Source organism: Sorex araneus, chromosome 9 (assembly GCF_027595985.1).
Source record: "Sorex araneus isolate mSorAra2 chromosome 9, mSorAra2.pri, whole genome shotgun sequence".
NCBI lineage: Eukaryota > Metazoa > Chordata > Mammalia > Eulipotyphla > Soricidae > Sorex > Sorex araneus.
Window position 1 is genome coordinate 22,699,954 of NC_073310.1, and position 19,511 is coordinate 22,719,464.

Below are 19,511 nucleotides of genomic sequence, written 5' to 3' on the forward strand. Positions count from 1 at the left end.
AGCCTGGGGCAGGGTCAAGAGATTCTGCTTATGTTCTGTTTGGGGATCAAGGTGGAATAATTTGAAATATGGTGGTAGAATGTGTAATGGTCATGGGATTGGTGTTGCAATATTGAATGTAATCAATTATTGTGAACAACTTTATAAAAACAAAATTAAATTTAGGCCGAGATGTGATCACGGGGGCCACATGCGTGTGCGGCCTCTCCGAGCTGCACGAGTGTGAATCCAGACCCAGCTAAACCACTTTCGATGTGGGCAGCTCCTTGCAGAATGTCTCCAGCCTGAGAACTAAGCCGCAACCCCATGCCCGCCTAGGAGGGGAAAGGTATTTCTCACTCTGCCTCTTCCTTTCCGGGGATGAAGGGCGTGGGGACCGCCATATTATGACGACCACAGATGGGTTTTTTTTTCTTTTTTTTTTTTAAATTTATTTATTTTTAATTAGAGAATCACCGTGAGGGTACAGTTACAGATTTATACACTTTTGTGCTCATACTTCCCTCATACAAAGTTTGGGAACCCATCCCTTCACCAGTGCCCATTCTCCACCACCGGTAAACCCAGTGTCCCTCCCACCCTCCCCAAACCCATCTCCCCCCCACCCCACCCTGCCACTGTGGCAAGGCATTCCCTTCTGTTTTCTCTCTCTAATTAGCTGTTGTGGTTTGCAATAAAGGTGTTGAGTGGCCGCTGTGCTCAGTCTCTAGCCCTCATTCAGCCCGCAACTCCCTTCCCCCACATGGCCTTGGACTACAATGTAGTTGGTGATCGCTTCTCTGAGTTGACCTTTCCCCGGAACGTGAGGCCAGCCTCGAAGCCATGGAGTCAACCTCCTGGTACTTATTTCTACAGTTCTTGGGTGTTAGTCTCCCACTCTGTTATTCTATATACCATAGATGAGTGCAATCTTTCTATGTCTGTCTCTCTCTTTCTGACTCATTTCACTCAGCATGAAACTTTTCATGCCCATCCACTTGACTACAAAATTTTTGACCTCCTTTTTTCTAACAGCTGCATAGTATTCCATTGTATAGATGTACCAAAGTTTCCTCAACCAGTCATCCGTTCTGGGGCATTCGGGTTTTTTCCAGATTCTGGCTATTGTAAACAGTGCTGCGATGAACATACATGTGCAGATGTTGTTTCGATTGTACTTTTTTGCCTCTCTGGGATATATTCCCAGCAGTGGTATTGCTGGGTCAAATGGGAATTCAATATCTAATTTTTTGAGAGTCGTCCAAATTGTTTTCCAGAAGGGCTGAACCAGTCGGCATTCCCACCAGCAGTGAAGAAGGGTCCCTTTCTCCCCACATCCTCTCCAACAGCGGTTGCTTTTGTTCTTTTGGATGTGTGCTAGTCTCTGTGGTGTGAGGTGGTATCTCAAAGTTGTTTTGATCTGCATCTCTCTGATGATTAGTGATGCAGAGCACTTTTTCATGTGCCTTTTGGCCATTCGTATTTCTTCCTTGGTAAAGTTTCTGTTCATTTCTTCGCCCCATTTTTTGATGGGGTTGGATGTTTTCTTCTTGTAGAGTTCAACCAGTGCTTTATATACCATTGATATCAACCCCTTATCTGATGGGTATTGTGTAAATATCCTTTCCCATTCTGTGGATAGTCTTTGGATTCTGGTCACTGTATCTCTTGCGGTGCAGAAGCTTTTTAGTTTAATGTAGTCCCATTTGTTGATCTCTGTTTTTACTAGATTGCTTAGTTCTGTGTCACCTTTGAAGATACCTTTATCTTCAATATCGTGGAGGGTTTCGCCGACCTTGTCTTCAATGTACCTTATGGTTTGTGGTCTAATGTTGAGGTCTTTAATCCATTTTGATCTGACTTTTGTGCATGGTGTCAGGTCAAGGTCTAAACCCATTTTTTTGCATGTGGTTGTCCAGTTGTGCCAGCACCATTTGTTAAAGAGGCTTTCCTTGCTCCACTTCACATCTCTTGCTCCCTTATCAAAGATTAGATGGTCATACATTTGGGGTTGTGTGTAGGGATATTCCACCCTGTTCCATTGGTCTACGGCTCTGCCTTTGTTCCAGTACCATGCTGTTTTAATTGTTACTGCTTTGTAGTAAAGTTTGAGGTTGGGGATGGTGATGCCTCCCATCATCTTTTTCCCAAGAATTGTTTTAGCTATCCTTGGACGTTTGTTATTCCATATGAATTTTAGGATTGCTTGATCCATTTCTTTGAAGAATGTCATGGGTATACTTATAGGGATCGCATTGAATCTGTATAATGCTTTAGGGAGTATTGCCATTTTGACAACATTGATTCTCCCTATCCACGAGCAGGGTATATGTTTCCATTTCCTCATGTCCTCTTTGATTTCATGGAGTAGCGTTATGTAGTTTTCTTTGTAAAGGTCTTTTACTTCCTTGGTTAAGCTGATTCCGAGGTACCTGATTTTCTGGGGCACGATTGTGAATGGGATTGCTTTTTTCATATCCCTTTCCTCTGCCTCATTGTTTGCATATATGAAGGCCATGGATTTTTGGGTATTGATTTTGTAGCCTGCAACTTTACTGTATAAGTCTATTGTTTCTAAGAGTTTCTTAGTAGAGGTTTTAGGCTTCTCTAGATATAGTATCATGTCGTCTGCAAATAGTGAGAGTTTGATTTCTTCCCTTCCTATCTGGATGCCCTTAATCTCTTTTTCTTGTCTAATAGCTATCGCAAGTACTTCCAGTACTATATTGAAGAGGAGTGGTGAGAGTGGGCATCCTTGTCTTGTGCCCGATCTCAGAGGAAAGGCCCTTAGTTTTTCCCCGTTGAGGATAATGCTTGCCGTAGGCTTGTGATAGATGGCTTCGACTATCTTGAGGAAAGTTCCTCCAAACCCCATTTTGGCGAGGGTTTTCATCATGAAAGGATGTTGGATCTTGTCAAATGCTTTCTCTGCATCTATTGATATGATCATATGGTTTTTATCTTTACTTTTGTTGATATGCTGGATTATGTTGATTGATTTCCAAATGTTAAACCATCCTTGCATCCCTGGGATGAATCCCACTTGGTCGTGATGTATGATCTTTTTGATGAGTTTTTGGATCCTATTTGCTAGTATTTTGTTGAGGATCTTCGCATCGGTGTTCATCAGGGAAATTGGTCTGTAATTTTCTTTCTTAGTGGTGTCTTTGTTTGCTTTTGGTATTAGGGAGATATGTGCTTCATAGAAACTGTTTGGGAGAGTTCCCGTTTTTTCAATTTCCTGGAAAAGTTTGAGGAAAACAGGCAATAGGTCTTCTTTAAATGTTTGGAAGAATTCGCCAGTGAAACCATCTGGGCCTGGGCTTTTGTTTTTGGGGAGGTTTTTGATTACCGTTTCAATTTCCTTAACATTGATGGGTCTATTCAGGTATTCCAGGTCTTCTTTCTTCAGTGTTGGGAGATTATAGGAATCAAGGAATCCATCCATTTCTTTTAGGTTCTCCTTTTTTGTGGCGTAAAGACTTTCAAAGTAGTCTCTAATGATCTTTTGAATCTCACTGGTTTCTGTTATGATGTCCCCCTTTTCATTTCTGATTCGATTTATTAGAGTTTTCTCTCTTTCTTTCTTTGTGAGACTTGCTAGCGGTTTATCAATCTTATTTATTTTCTCAAAGAACCAACTCTTTGTTTCATTGATCTTTTGGATTGTTTTTTTGGTTTCGATGTCATTAATTTCTGCTCTAATTTTTATTATTTCTTTCCTTCGGTCTGGTTTGGGGTCCTTTCTCTGGTCCTTTTCTAGGGTCTTGAGTCGTGAAGTCAAGCTATCTATGTGGGTCCTTTCTTCCTTCCTGAGGAATGCTTGGAGAGCTATAAATTTTCCCCTTAACACGGCTTTAGCGGCGTCCCATAGGTTTTGGTAGCTCGTGTCTTCATTCTCATTTGTTTCTAAGTATCTTTTGATTTCTTCCTTGATTTCCTTCTTGACCCACTCATTGTTCAACATGGAATTGTTTAATTTCCAGGTGTTTGATTTGATTTTCCGTATTTGTGGGTGGTTAGCTTCTATCTTCAGCGCATCGGACCACAGATGGGTTTAAAAGCTTGCAGTGATCCAATATCCGGAAGAAATCTCCCTGGACTTAGTTGTTAAAGTACAGAAATCCAAAACCTCATTTCTCTTCACAACAGGTCTGACTTTAGTAGGGTGCTCCTAACAATAATGGTGAGGTTTGTGTTGAAATATTGAATGTAACCCAAGTAAATAGAAAGTAAAGTGAAATTTATCAGTTACAAGGTGGGGGAGGGGTGCGGGTGTGGGCAGGATGGGAGGTGTACTGTGGGTTTTTTTTGGTGGTGGGATATGGGCACTGGTGAAGGGATAGTTGTTTCAGAATTGTATGACTAAGACTTAGGCCTGAAAGCATTGTTATTTTCCACATGGTGACATGGTGATTCAATAAAATAAATTTCTTATTAAAAAAATAAATAAAAAAATTAAAATTTAAAAAAGTAGACTATAACCCAAATATAATGGCCACTGAATACCTGCATTGCAGACCACAATACCCTAAAGGAGAGAGAGAGAGAGTAAAAGGGAATGCCCTGCCACAGAGGTGGCGGTGAGTGGGGGGAGGGACACTGGGAACACTGGTGGTGGAGAATGGTCACTGGTGGAGGGATGGGTACTCAATCATTGTATAACTGAAACCTAAGCACAAAAGTTTTTAAGTCTGTAACTGTATCTCACGGTGTTTCATTAAAAATAAATAAATAAATTTTAAATATTAAAAAAACAAAAAAAAACAAAATTAAATTTAAAAAATTTAAAAAGAAACTTGGGTGCATCTACACAATGGAACACTACATAGCTGTTACGAAAAATGAAGTAATAAAATTTGATTCTACATGGTTAGTCATGGAGAGTATCATGCTGAGATAATGAAATAATGGGGAAAAGATAAACATACAATGATGGCAATCATTTGGGGATATAAGAAGCCAAAAACAACATCATAGCATGGGAATAATACCCTAAGACATAGAAACACGGGCTAGGAGGAATGACTCATGGAAGGAAGCATTTCACAAAAAGGGAGGGGAGTGAAGTTAGGACAGACAAGAGAACACTTTGACAATGATAGTTGGAAATGATCACTCTGAACAAAAGCTGAGTGCTGAAAGAAGATAAAGTGATACACATGTTATTCTCTCAGTAAGAGTATTGCAAGCCACAGTGCCTAAAAGAAAAATGAGTGAGAGAGAGAGAGACACAGAGAGAGAGAGAAAAAGAGAAAGAGAGAGACAAAGAGAGAGAGAATGTGTCTGGCATAGAACAGGCTTTGGAGGCAAGGTGGAGGGAGTGTGCAGGAGGGAAACTTGGTTTGTGGGAAATGTGCATTTGCACGATTATTCATCTACTATGTGAGAATATCTTTATGTCTATTATATATAAATGCAAATTAGAAAGCTTCAGCTCCAAATGTGGTAACTGTTCAAATTCACTGGCCTGACCATTGTAGGAAAAATCCTTATCCTGGGGCCGGAGCAATGGGTCAGCTAATCAATATGCCAATTCAATTCAAATTGTCTTATTCATATTTTCTGTTTCCTTGCAAACTGTGCCTATGAGACCCAGGATCCACAGAGAAAATGCTCACTCCTTCCCCTCCCTGGATGCTCCCAAGAGATAGTGACTCAGCCCCTGAGCCCTGTGATCTCAATCTGCCCTGACTTCCTGCTAGGACTTTTCCTGCATAGAATGACCACCAGGGGTCAGTAGAAATTCATGAAAGTCCAAAGGAGCTGTGATGGGTCAGGGCGACAGGGGGTCTAACTCCAAAAGATTGGGAATGTGCAGAGAGCTGGTGTTTAGTAACCAACCTCAGACCTAAGGAAAAGGTATGTATTTTCCTTTCACCTGACACTGATGAGCATATTCTTTTTTATTTACTTTCGATTAACTTTCTTCCTCTCTTTTCTTCTTCTTTCTTTCTCTCTTTCTTTCTTTCTTTCTTTCTTTCTTTCTTTCTTTCTTTCTTTCTTTCTTTCTTTCTTTCTTTCTTTCTTTCTTTCTTTCTCTCTTTCTTATTTCATTCTTACTTTTTTTCCACTCATAGATGGCTCCTGATGATGTCCAGGGATCAGATATGGTGACAAGAATCAAACCTGGACAGGCATGTGCAAGGCAAGAGCCCTTCCCACAGTATTTTCTCTCTGGCCACCAAATCTGAAATATATTTGCCCAGAGAAAAATTTCTGCTCTCTAATATGTTTAATATTTTAATATTCTTCAGTATCTATAAACACCAAGGATCCTCATTCTTTATTTAAATCAAGTAAATACAAGATGATTTTTATTATTTTATGAATACCCCATAATTTAGGAAACAATTGTAAAGCATTTTAAAGACAAATTCTGTTCACTTAAACCAATAATCCCTAACATACACTGAGATATTTATTATGAAAACATAATCTATCAATACTCAAAACAATAACACAGCTGGTAGGGTGTTTGCCTTGCATGCGACCGACCAGGGTTTGATTCCTCCATCCCTCTCAGAGAGCCTGGCAAGCTACCAAGAGTATCCCACTTGCACGACAGAGCCAAAAACAGTAACAAGTCTCACAATGGATATGTTACTGGTGTCCACTCAAGAAAATCGAACGACAGTGCTACAGTGCTACCCAAAACACCACCAGATATACAAAATCCCCATAACCTATAGAGAGGCTCAAATTTTCAGAGGAGCCACTAAGCAGCAGGTAGGGATCGCAGGGTCAGCCTCACGCCATCCTGTGTCCCTTGAGTCAGGGCTCTCCCTTTTCTGGAGCCACAGACCCCAGGCAGCAGCCCTGAGCCTGGCTGATTTGCATAGCCAGCAGCTCTCTCCCTGAGGGGATAAGAGGGCACCAGGACGAGTTCAGCCTCAGGTGCCAGGATCCCAGCCCCTCACCATGGCCTGGACCCCGCTCCTCCTGGGCCTCCTGGCTCACTGCACAGGTGATGTGACCAGGCTCACAGCAGCCCCAGGCCCGGTGCTCTGGGGCCATCTTAGCCCAGAGTCTGAGCTCAGCAGGACACTGGTATAGGATGCCATCACCCTGATGGAGGGTGGGGGTGGGGTAGGGGTACTACAGAATTACTGCAGGTTATGAAGATGGGGTCTCAGCAGAACTGAATTTCCTCCTTGCCTGACCTCTCATTCTCACTTGCAGGTTCTGTAGCTTCCTATGAGCTGAATCAGCCGCCCTCCGTCTCTGTGAGCCCGGGAGGGGAGGCCAAGATGACCTGTAGGGAAAGCAACATTGGAAGCAAATATGTTCAATGGTACCAGCAGAAGCCAGGCCAGGCCCCTGTGCTGGTCATCTACCAGAATAAGTACCGGCCCTCCGGGATCCCTGACCGCTTCTCTGGCTCCAACTCTGGGGGCACGGCCACCCTGACCATTACGGGTGTGCGCACTGAAGACGAGGCCGACTATTACTGTCAGGTGTGGGATGGTAACAGTGCTCACAGTGACACGGACAGATGGGGAAGTGAGACACAAACCTCTGCCCATCTGTGTCACACTCTCCTCAGGCCAGGATCCCTGTAGAACCAGCAAGGAGCTGCTCTGGCATGATCCCAGGTGGGAGATTAAGGGTGCCCTCACCTTCCAGCCCTGCAGTGAGGCTCCACACAGGAGTCACCAGGGATGAGTGTGGGGGAGACACAGCACAGGTAGAATAACTACAAAACTCTATTTTAGCAGAATGATCGAAATGAAAAGCTGAACTACTAATAGCTGGAGTGCCCTGACTGAAACAGCCCCAGGTAGACTGGGAACACCTCAGTTGCTGAAAAAAAAAAAAAAAGCAATAGGTGAACTTGAGCACAGTGGTTCAGGCACATGCCAGGCATGACTAGAGCCTGACCTACTTTCCCAGCATCACATGCATTGCCTGAGCAGCCCTGGAGGCCTCCAAGCAGCTGTCCTCGTGGCCCTGGAGGCCTCCAATATTCCCACTGTGGCCCGGGAATCCCTGGAGCTGCCAGGCCAGAGCAACACTCTTTCTCAGGCCCCTGCACTGAGCCAGCAGCTCAGCTGGCTGACAATTGGCTGCCCTTGACCCTCTTATGCCTCATTCCATCTCTCTCTTCCTATCTCCCTTTATCTCTCTCTTTTTCTCTCTCTTTCTCTCTCCACTGTTTTGCAGTACCATTACTGAAGGGTTATCATGCTTATTCTTTACCTCCTGCAGGTTTGACTGCAATTTGACTAGAGGGATCATTTGACTAGAGGCATTCAATTTGACTAGAGGGATCATTTCCAACTATCCTGTCCTAGTGGTTCCTTCATTATTTTAATTACAATCTCTTTGAGGCAAGTTTCCTACTGTAGATCAGTCCCCCTGACCCTCACTATTATTGTGTTTGGGTAGTATTCTCATACTCTTTTTTTTTTAAATCCTGCAAATAAATTCAATCAATCTATGTCTGTCCCTCTCCCTCTGACTCACATTACTCAGCAGGATATTCTCCTGGTTATATTCCTAGGAGTGGTACTTCTGAGTCATATGGAAGCTCAATTACCAGTTTTTTGAGGAATACCCCAATTGCTTTCTAAAACAGCTGGCGGAGTGACACATCCCAGCAGCAGTGATGTGAGTCCCTTTCGCTCCACCTCTTTTTGTTTGTTTGTTTGCTTTTTGGGTCACACCCGGCTATGCACAGGTTTTGTTCTTGGCTCTGCACTCAGGAATTACCCCTGGTGGTGCTCAGGGGACCATATGGGATGCTGGGAATTGAACCTGGTTCGGCCAAGTGCAAGGCAAATGCCCTACCCGCTGTGCCATTGCTCCAGCCCCTCTCTTCACCTCTTAGACACCACTGGGTGACCTTGTGCTTTTGATGTTTGCCAGTCTCCGTGGCATGAGATGTTTTTTGGAGGTATGTTATTTTATTTTATACAATATGATCAGACATTTTTCTGTGCTGTCAATGGTAGGGTTCCATACATAGAACATTCCACCACTCCACTGGGAACCAGAATGCCCCTATCCTTCCACCATTTTATCAGAGTCCTTCCCCTCTCTCTTCATTGCCACCCCACTCCTGACTCACTGCCCTCATGATCTCTGTTGCGCAGCCCGTTCTTAGATTATTAGATCCTGTTGCAGAATGTGAATGTGATCAGAATGGTGGGGAGACGATAGGAGTCCGAGTGTGGGTGAGACCCTGAGATAATGTTGGACAAAAACAGTCTGATAGGGCTCTGGTGCTGCGATGGTAAAATGAGTTAATTCATCTTTTCAAGTACTTCTATGCCTAGATTGCCAACGTGCAGGATAAGTTTCCTACCTGCTGTACTATCTCCGGGTCCCTATGTGAAGGTGTTTCACATTGTAGCCGAGAAGAGCCTGACATTGTGACCCAATGTGATGCATTGTCACAGAGCTTCCTTTTTCTTTGTACAAATGAAACGCTTTTGTTTTGGTGGGGGAGATGGGAGTCATACCCAGCTGTGTTCAGGGATTACTTTTTGTTTTGTTCTGTTTTTTGGGTCACACCTGACAATGCTCAGGGCTTATTCCTGGCTCATGCACTCGGGAATTACTCCTGGCGGTGCTCAGGGGACCATATGGGATGCTGGGAATCGAACCTGGGTTTGCTGCGTGCAAGGCAAATGCCCTACCCTCTGGACTATCACTCCAGCCCCCAACAGGGATTGCTATTGGCTGTGCCTGTGGACCATATGGGATTCCAGCAATCGAACCAGTGTCTGCCAATTGCCATGCAAGCACCCTATATGCTGTACTATTTCTCTAGTCCCCTCTACATTTGAAACTGGACAGTTATTTTCTCATTAATCATAAACTTACCATCATTTGCAAATTTGTTCTTAGAAATGAAGATCTTTCTGTATTGTCCCAAAGGAGTAGAGCAGATGTTGAAACTAATAACTCTTTCATCAACTGTTCTGCAGAACTCTTGCTTTTTCTGTTGGTTTGAAAAGTGATAAATAGATCACCTGTGTTTTGCAAAACACAAAAGAAAATAAAAGTAAAGAAAGGCTTCCCTTCCTCAAAAATCCTTTTTCCTGTTTCTTCTTATTGCTTATCTGAAAAGTGCTCATTGTCTTTATTATCAGGGAAATATAGAACAAAGTGACAATACGATACCATCTCACACCAGTAAAAATGGCATAGACCAAAAAGTTGGGAAATACCCAACGTTGACAGAAATGTGATTAAAATGAAATGTTGTCAACCTCAATGGGACAAAGAATGAAATCTTCTCAAAAAGGTAAGAACAGAACTTCATGTGATGTAGCAGCTCCACTTTTTGGCACCAACCCCCCAAATACAAAAACATTAATTTGAAAAGATATAGGAACACCTAATTTTTCATTGCAGTGCTTGACATAGTAACTAAGATATGGAAACAATCAAAATACCCAATAACAAATGGATGGATCATGAAAATATGGCATACATAAAGAAATTTCTGCCGATACTGTATTTACTGTATTGCGAATAGGCCTGGACCCATTAAGATACTTGGGCAAGGGGCCTATAAGTACCAAAATCTCCACTCAGAAGTAAAAAAAAAAAATCAGCCCCTCAATGCTCTGTGCTCTGTTCCTCCCTTTGCATTTGTCAGGGGAGGAATTAAATTCAAATTTGGCAAAGGTAGTTGATCCTTGTAAGACCTAACTTCTTCATTTGTTGAGTGTGTTCAGAAAAATAGATTAAACTCTGAGCACTCAGTGTCCAGTGTTGTATGGGATGGAAGTGTGGACACAGACTGAGAGGAGAGGGCCCGAGACAGTACTGTGGCATGTGGGTGACTGGAGTTTGATCCCAGCAGCACATAAGTTCCTCCAAACTCTACCAGGAGTGATCCCTGAGTACCGAGCCAGGAGCAAGCCCAGAGCACCAGTGGGTGTGGTTCCAAAATGAAATAGACAAAATGAGAGGAGATGCCTGTCAAATTTTGCCCCAGAAGATGAACTAAACCTGAACTGAGGAAATAGTCTCCCAGCTTTTTGTGTGTCTCTGGGGATAAGATTCAGCCCTTTCTGGACCACAGATTTACTCCGGCAGCTGGTCTGAGCCCTGGCTGATCTGCATATCTGGAGAGCTCTCTCCAGCAGTTGGGTGAGGGAGGCCTGGATGGAAACCCGGAAGTCTGGTGTCAGGAAACAGGATCAGGTTCCTGCATCATCAACTCCACCCTTCTTTTTCCTAGGCTTCCTGGGACATTGCACAAGTGTTCAACCTAGTTCAGAGCTTCTGAAGCAAACCTGTCTCCGCCTCTGAGCTCAGCAGAACATCACCTGTGGGTCAGAAAGCCCCTGAACCCCGTGGGTGTGGGACTGAAATCACCTGTTGTGCTCACTGCTCTGGGTATCCCTATGAGGCTGAGCTTGCCAGGAGAAAAGGAGAGACACATTCTCTTTTGTTCAGAGGCTCAAACCGCTTTTCAGGCTGGTGTGTGGCGGATACCTAGTGGAGGCTGCTGGGAAGGGCACCTACTATAGGCACGCAGACCCTATAACCACTTCTGGTCAGGCAGGTAGAGGCCTTCAATTATAGGGTCTTTTATTTTCCATCTCACTCTCATTGGCTCTCATGCAGGCTCTGTGACCCTGGTGAGCTGACTCAGTCACACTCTGTTTCAGTTGACTTGGGACAGATGGCCACATCATCTGCAGGTGGAAAAATGTTCTAGTAGGTGTCAATTGGTACCAGCAGAAGCCAGGCCTAGACCCTGTGATGTTAATTTTGTTGTTGATTTCTGTTTATTTGTATAGAGAGGGTAAAAAGGGACAGGGAGGGAAGGAGAGGGGAGGAGAGAGGAAAGGAAGGGAAGGAAGGAAAGGAAAAAGAGGGGAAGGGAAGAGGGAGGGAGGGGAGGGGAGGAGACAGAAGGACTGAAAAACCTCAGAAGATAATTTAACACGGGCACAGGACCTGATAGAATCTCAAAGAAAAATGTTCACCGAGGCTCAAAGTCCTCAATTTTGACAAACCCTGACAATAAATCCTTTCTATAGAGAGAGCTCCAAGCTGAGCAGTGTAAAGAGGCACCAAACTCTGCTTCCTGGAGAACTTGGGACATGGCATTCTGGGGTCACTGCATCTAACTAACTTAGATTGTGTCCCTTTCCTTAGGGTTCATTTTCTCTTGACAAGCTCATATTCTTCCTTGTTTTGTTTTGGTTTTTTATTTTATTTAATCACTGTGACAAAAGTTACAAAGCTTTCATGTTTGTCTCAGTCATATAATGATTAAACCCCCATCCCTTCACCAGTGCACCTGTTCCCCCACCAAGAACCCCAATATACCCCCCTCCGACCCCCAACCCCCCGTACCTGAGTAGCCAATGATATTCACTTTATTCTCTCTATACTTTGGATACATTCAATATTTCAACAGAGAACTGACTATTATTATTTGGAATTTTTCCCCAACAATCAAACCTGCTGAAAAGGAATCATTTGATAGTTTGTTTTCCATTGCTGAGAATGAAGATTATAGGAGCTTTTGGATTTCTGTTGTTTTAGCTCAGTTTATAGTCTAGATGCATTTCTATAAGTCTCTGCGTGCCAAAATGGGTTAGTAGACCTCCCGGATCATAGTCTTTAAGGATCAGAGGGGCCGGCCGTGTCAAGTGCAGCTGCTCCGGATCTCATCTGGGCTGTGGATGTGCCGGTAACACCACCCCCATCCCATGATCTCTTGTGCTCCACGTCACAACAAGCTAGTACCTCTGGGTTGTGAGTCCTAGAAAATGGCGGACGCCACGTGGGCGCTGCTGCTGCTGCCTCTGCCATCTTCCCTGTAGAAAGAAGGCATTGGGAGGGAAAATCCTTCCTCCTCCCCAGGCAGCATGGGGTCGTAACTCAGCTCACAGTCTAGATGCATTTCTATAAGTCTCTGGGTGCCAAAATGGGTCTCTTCCCTGTTTTTAATTACTTTCCCCCCATCAGTTTATTTTGTGTGTGTCTGTGTATGTTGTTTGGGAGCCACACCCAGGGGCGATCAGGCCTTGCTCCTGGCTCTACGCACAGGGATCATTTCTGGTAGGGTCCTGTGGACTGTATATGGTGCCAAGGATTGAACTCAGGTTGATTGCATGCCAGGCAAGCATCTTAGCCTCTTGTACTATCTCTCTGGCCCTTTTAAGTAAATATGTTTAAATAAAACTATTTTGCTTTGCTCTTTCGCCTGCTCCTGAAATTTTTTTCTTTGAGAAAAGATGGAGCTCCTGGGGCACTGTGCTGAGATTCAGACTTTTCTTTTCCTGCAAAGATCAGTTCGTCACTCTAGCCTGAGGCTACGGCTCCCTGAGCATCCAAGTGGAGGGGACCATTTCTTATACTGTGCAGAATGAGTGGACTTCAGACATAGCTTTGTGGTCACATAGTAGGGCTGGTGGGATGTGAGTCTCCACATAGTGGCTAGGAGAAACCTTTACCTGTCCTGACCTATCTTGGCATTTCCCATTGTGGCCGAGGAGAATGAGCAGAGAAACAGAAACACTGTTTTCTCCAGGCCACCTATCTTGCTCCCCTCTCTATCCAAACAATTGCAATAATATTCAGTAAATACTTTAATGACCACACAAAAGCTCAACAAGCATTCTCATTTTCACACTTCATAGTAGGGGAAGCTGAGGCATGAAGGGTGAGTGCAGAAAAGCGGTCTCTACTTCAGCACTATACAGAATATCCAGATTCTGGAACAATCCCAAGCCCAAGATCAGATGAACAGATAAAGAAAGTATTGCACAGCAGGGATGGCACCAACCCCTGTACCAGCCTGTCTCATGTTGGTGCTAAGCCAGGTCATTAGGATGAGCCTCTGGATGCTGCCCTGCAAGCAGAAAGCAGAACCAAGGCCCCATTTTGAGTTATGTGGGTCAGTTAAGCTTGTGAGTCCGATCAATTTGGGAAAGTACAGCATACTCTCATGTGCCCACCTAGTTATACATTATCCGGGCAGTACGAAGCAGCAGTTTCCCCCTCTCCTACACATCCTTAATCTGGTTTGACCTTTAAGGATGAACATTCTCTTTTCCCTTTGTGTAACTGACCACAAGAATGTGGTCCGAATCTTGCAAAACAGTTGGTGGTATCCATCAGGAATCACGCATAGAGTTCCAGCAGGGATCACGTGTAGAGTTCCATGCCTGGCCTGCTGAGCTGCTCCTTGTCTAAGGTGAGATGATAAGCCGGGTTTGGGAGAGTGTGAGAGGTTCGGGTGGTGTTATCACCATCTTGCCTCCAGCCTGTATATAAGTGAATACAAGCAAGTATGTTAAGACCAAACACATACAACCGCTTTAGGTACATCAGTAAGCTAGAGTATTAGAGGTTGCACGGCCACATTAGGAAAAACTGCATAGCTCTCTTCCAGGAGCTTTGTTTTATAGTCTCTGGATCTTGCCATTGATGAGATTACACGGCGGGGCGGGGGGGGGGGCAGTCTATGGGTGTGACTGCCAAGCTACTGGAAAACTGGGGATCTGGGTGGAGGAGGCCCAGCCCCAATATGAGCAGGCTTGGAGATCTCAGCCACAGGTCCCACATACCTGGGTTCCTCTGCTGGTTCCTTCATGGGTGAGGCTCATCCGAGCATGTGGGTTGTGGCCTTGAGGATGGCTGTGGCTGGGTTCTGGTGGTTTTCTACTGACAGGGCTCTGCTTGGGTGGGGAGGGAAACTCAACATGCCCCCCTCTGAGTGGGCCCTGTGAAGACAGCCTGGGGTGGGGGCAGGAAATTCTGCATCACTCTCTTCCGGAAGCTTTGTTTTATAGTCTCTGGATATTGGCCTTTGATGAGATAACATGGCATGGTCGGGGGGGGGGGGGTCAGTCTGTGGGTGTGACTGCCAACCTACTGGAAAACTGGGGATCTTGGTAGAGAAGGCCCAGCCCCGATTCGAGCAAGCTTGGAGATCTCAGTCACGGGTCCCGCATACCTGGATACCTCTGTCGGTTCCTGTATATCGGTTTCTGTATGTAAATATATCAATTCATTTATGCTTGTATTCTAGAATTCTGTCTTTGAAATGGGTTTCATGATTGTACTTTATGAGATTGTGGCTTTGTCAGGAATCAAATAGCTTCAATTTGGGTCTACTGACAAGGAGATTTTGGTCAGTAAAAATTCCAATTGATATGGATTTCTCCTCACTGAGACTGACTTGGTAAATGACCTCTGAAATTATCTCCCCAGGTCAGAGACCAACACTGAGTTCTCACAGTAATACATTTTCTTTGGGAATGAACAGTGTTGTGCCCAAGTTTGGCATCCCCAGTTGCGGAGAGAACCAGTCCACACACAATAATGCAAAAGCAAAGGAACTTTATTGCTAGCTTGAGCTAGGGTCTAAGTCTCATCCAACACAGTGGAGTCTTGACAAGGACCCCGACTCCAAATCACAAGCAGTTTATATAGGTTTCAATGTTAAGCAAGCACTATGGCAACAGTGGTCAGGCAGCAGTTAAACAATAGGTTCTGGGCTGGAGCCATAGCACAGCGGGGAGGGCATTTGCCTTGCACGTGGCCGACCCGGGTTCTAATCCCAGCATCCTGTAAAAAGAGTCTTAAGAAAGCTAAATAGATTCTTGTGTTCTGTCCTGGGCCCGATCCTCATACATTCAATACCCCATACTCATTTGTATAAAAAGGTTAAAATAGACAAATTGGAGAAAAATATATAAGACCCAAGGACCCTTGAAATTGGTGGGGATAAAGGAGCGGTGTTCACACCTGGATGCTGATGCCCATTGTGCGGTACAGTCTGCAAGGTATTGGGTTGGAGAGAGGTTGGGAGGGGCTCCCTCAATCCGGGACCCAGGAAGGGGTGGAAGATTGTGCAGAAGTCACAGGGCAGGTTGGGGGCTATACCACGTGACAGTGAGCTCTAAGGCTGAGACCAAGGTGATTCTGTTTCCAGATCCAGGATTATGGGTGAAAATAGGATTAATTCTCTTATTAATAACCACAGTCTATTGTCCCCATCACAAACCATTGAGGCGACTCCTGAGTCCGCACCACCAAGAGGAAACATGCCAGGAGCCCAGCACCCCAAAGATGTGCAGTCGTCACATCAACCTGGACAGTTCACACCAAATAAGCATGGTTATATGTTGCGTGAACGTTCATTCTGTCAGAGGCACTGAAACAAGGAATGCGAGAGAAATTATTATATTTCATGGAGGGCCACTGGACTCACTCAGATCCTGTGACAAAAGGGAGAGAGTCCTAAGGCCTCCTTTCATTGATCTTGGTAAGGGGTGCAACACAGTGAAGTCATCAAAAGAAGTTACAGAATGAACATTGAGTCAGCAAAACATGTGTTGTTTCCTTTTGTCTGAAGGCTAGTAGATTTTGGCCTCTGGGCTAGAGCCTGGAATCTACATCCCATAGACAAGCATCTGAAATTTGCATCTGAAAGACTGGGCTGGGCTCAAGCCCAGAATCTACATGTCAAAGATCTGGCTGGACTCTCACCTGAGATCTGCATGTCAAAAACCAGTCAAGCAGGGCTGGAGGGATAGCACAGCAGGTAGGGCGTTTGCCTTGCACATGGCCTGCCGACCCGGGTTCTAATCCCAGCATCCCAGCGTCCCATATGCTCCCCTGAGCACCGCCAGGGGTAATTCCTGAGTGAAGAGCCAGCAGTAACCCCTGTGCATCGCCAGGTGTGACCCATAAACAAACAAAAAAAAATTAAAAAAAAAAAACAGTCCTTTTGGACCCGGCTGTGGAAGGAGCATGATGGAGGGGCCCGAGGGAGCGCCCTCGGACTCCAAGCAGCCCACTGAACTAATTCCGGCATGGGACCAGAGACCCCACGGCGTGCTGAAGCTGTGGGACCCGGGCATCCCCCAATTCTTTTAACCTGTCTCTCTCTCAACTCCTCCCTCCTGAGCACAGCGCAGGGGCCGCGGTTTTCCTGAGCGCAAAACGGAGACGCCGATCCAGCCAAAATAGGACGTGAGCGCGCTTGCGGGAGTCCCCAGGGGGCGGGGGCGGCGACCCCCGCCCACCGCAGTTAGATACTTAAACCCACCTCCCCCACGTGTGCTTCCTTTTGGACCCGGCTGTGGAAGGAGCATGATGGAGGGACCCGAGGGAGCGCCCTCGGACTCCAAGCAGCCCACTGAACTAATTCCGGCATGGGACCAGAGACCCCACGGCGTGCTGAAGCTGTGGGACCCGGGCATCCCCCAATTCTTTTAACCTGTCTCTCTCTCAACTCCTCCCTCCTGAGCACAGCGCAGGGGCCGCGGTTTTCCTGAGCGCAAAACGGAGACGCCGAGCCTCTCTCTAGGTTTCTCCATCTTATGAGCACCATAAAAGGGTAAAAGTTTGTAGTGATGTTATTTCTGGTTGTACTTTCCCTGGACTTTATACAGAAACCCAAAACCGCGCGGCCGTTTTTGTCATCTTAGTATGAGCAATATGTAATGGTTCCTTTCTAATGGGGCGGACTTTTGTGGGAGATCCTAATAGTAAGTCTGTTGCTGAAATATTGAAGGCAATCAAAGTGGTAGCCATCTCACTAGACTGAACTAAGCTATATCCCCACGCCGGCTGAGAAGAAATTTTCTTCTTTCTCGGGAAGAAACGCGGTGTGTCATCAACTACAGTGTGATGTCCATTAAGCAAACAGACCTGGTGGCGTGGGAATGGGATATAAGGGGAAAAATTATGTACAAGGAACAGCGGGACGCTGGTGGAATCTCGAGCCGGAGCCGATACCAGCGCAAGACCTTCGGTTCCAGAGACTGCTTGCAGATACTCTACAAGTCTATCAACTAAGCCAGAGCCCCACGCCTGCTGATGACGGGAAATAACCATCCTTTTCGGTTTTTTTTTCCCTTGTCAGGCAGCGTGGCGATTACTAAAACAGGCGTGAACTCGGTGGCGCGGGGCAAGGGGGAAAAAGAAAAACTATGTAACAAACAGCGGGACTTAATATCTCTATATTCTTAGCAATGGAGAACTATCAAATGCCTCCTTGGCAATAGGACTGCTTTTCTTTTTTGGGGGAAACCCCAACAACGGTAGTGAGTTGTGTGTTGAAACATGGAATGTAATCGAAATAAGGCGTAAACGAAGTGAAACATATCATGTGCAAGGGTTGGGACTGGGGAGGTGGGAGGGGGCGGCAGGTATACTGGGGGGGTTGGTGATGGAAGATGGGCACTGGTGAAGTGAAGGGTGTTTGAGAACTGTATAACCGACATAATCCTGAGAACTATGTAACCCTCCACATGGTGATTCAATAAAATTTAAAAAAAAAAAAAAAACAGTCAAGCTTCTGTGAGAAAAGGAAAATTGCCCCTTCCAATATACTGAAATTTATAAATTTATCATTTGCTGAAGGCATTTTTCTCTTTTTTAAAAGTTTTTGGGGGGCTGGAGCAATAGCACAATGGTTGGGCATTCGCCTTTCATGCGGCCAACCCGAGTTCAATTCCTCCACCCCTCTTGGAGAGCCTGGCAAGCTACCAATAGTACGGAGCCCGCGCGGCAGCTACCCGTGCATATTGGATATGCCAAAAACAGTAACAATAAGTCTCTCAATGAGAGACGTTACTGGTGCCCGTTCGAACAAATTGATGAGCAACGGGATGACAGTGACAGTGACTTTAAATTTTTTTAATTTTATTGAATCACCGTGAGATAGTTACAAGCTTTCATGTTTGGGTTACAATCTCACAATGATCAAACACCCATCCCTCCACCAGTGCACAGTCCCCACCACCAATATCCCGGGTATACCCCCCCCTTTCCCACCCTCCCCCTGCCTCTATGGCAGACAATATTCCCCATATTCTCTCTCTACTTTTGGGAATTATAGCTTGCAACACAGACACTGAGAGGTCATCATGTTTGGTCCATAATGAAGGCATTTTGAAGGGGAAAAATGCTCAGCTTCATCCAAACCAGTCAGGACACACGAGAAATCTCACCCATTTTCATGGGTCCCTATGTTCCTGCCCATTGTGCGGTACAGTCTACGTGGGCTCATTTTGATGGCTCGTTCCAGCCCTAACAGTCATACCCTCATCTCTCTAGGCTATTGAGCCTAACAAGCCCAGTGTCCATACAGAGGAAAGGTTCATTCCTTCTGGCTGCCAGCAAAGACTGACCACCAGAGGGCAGCAAACAGCTTGGAACAACCTCTGGAGATAGAGTGGTCAGGGCATGGTCTAATTAGCTGTGGGATGGGAGTGTCCATACACATGATATTTAGACACCAGCCTAAAGGACAAGGCATGGGTGTTTCTGGCATTTTGACTTTGACACTGATGCGCGAACTCAACCTATATTTCTCTCTAATCGGCATCATGTAGATTTTTTTCTGGTTTCTCAGAAAGAGATTTAGACATTTTAGGCCCCACATAGTTCAGTTCAGCTCAAACATGCTCTGTCCACAGAGTCCTTGCCTGTGATAACACTCCTCCCTGATTTGATGGATCTGAAATAATATGAGCCAGTCAGAAGAATATTTTCTATCTAGTTTAGTCAGCATTTTCTTCATTCCACTTTGCTTTTAG

The 19,511-nt window shown here is 45.2% G+C and overlaps 1 gene segment (V, D, J or C); it reads left to right on the forward strand.

The window, feature by feature from the left end:
- Positions 1-6,900: 6,900 nt before the first annotated feature.
- On the forward strand, positions 6,901-11,224 carry LOC101546950 (immunoglobulin lambda variable 3-1-like). The segment is given in 5 exon segments: positions 6,901-6,946; positions 7,162-7,436; positions 8,499-8,507; positions 9,075-9,155; positions 11,177-11,224. Coding segments are annotated over 5 exon segments (459 nt in total).
- Positions 11,225-19,511: the final 8,287 nt, after the last annotated feature.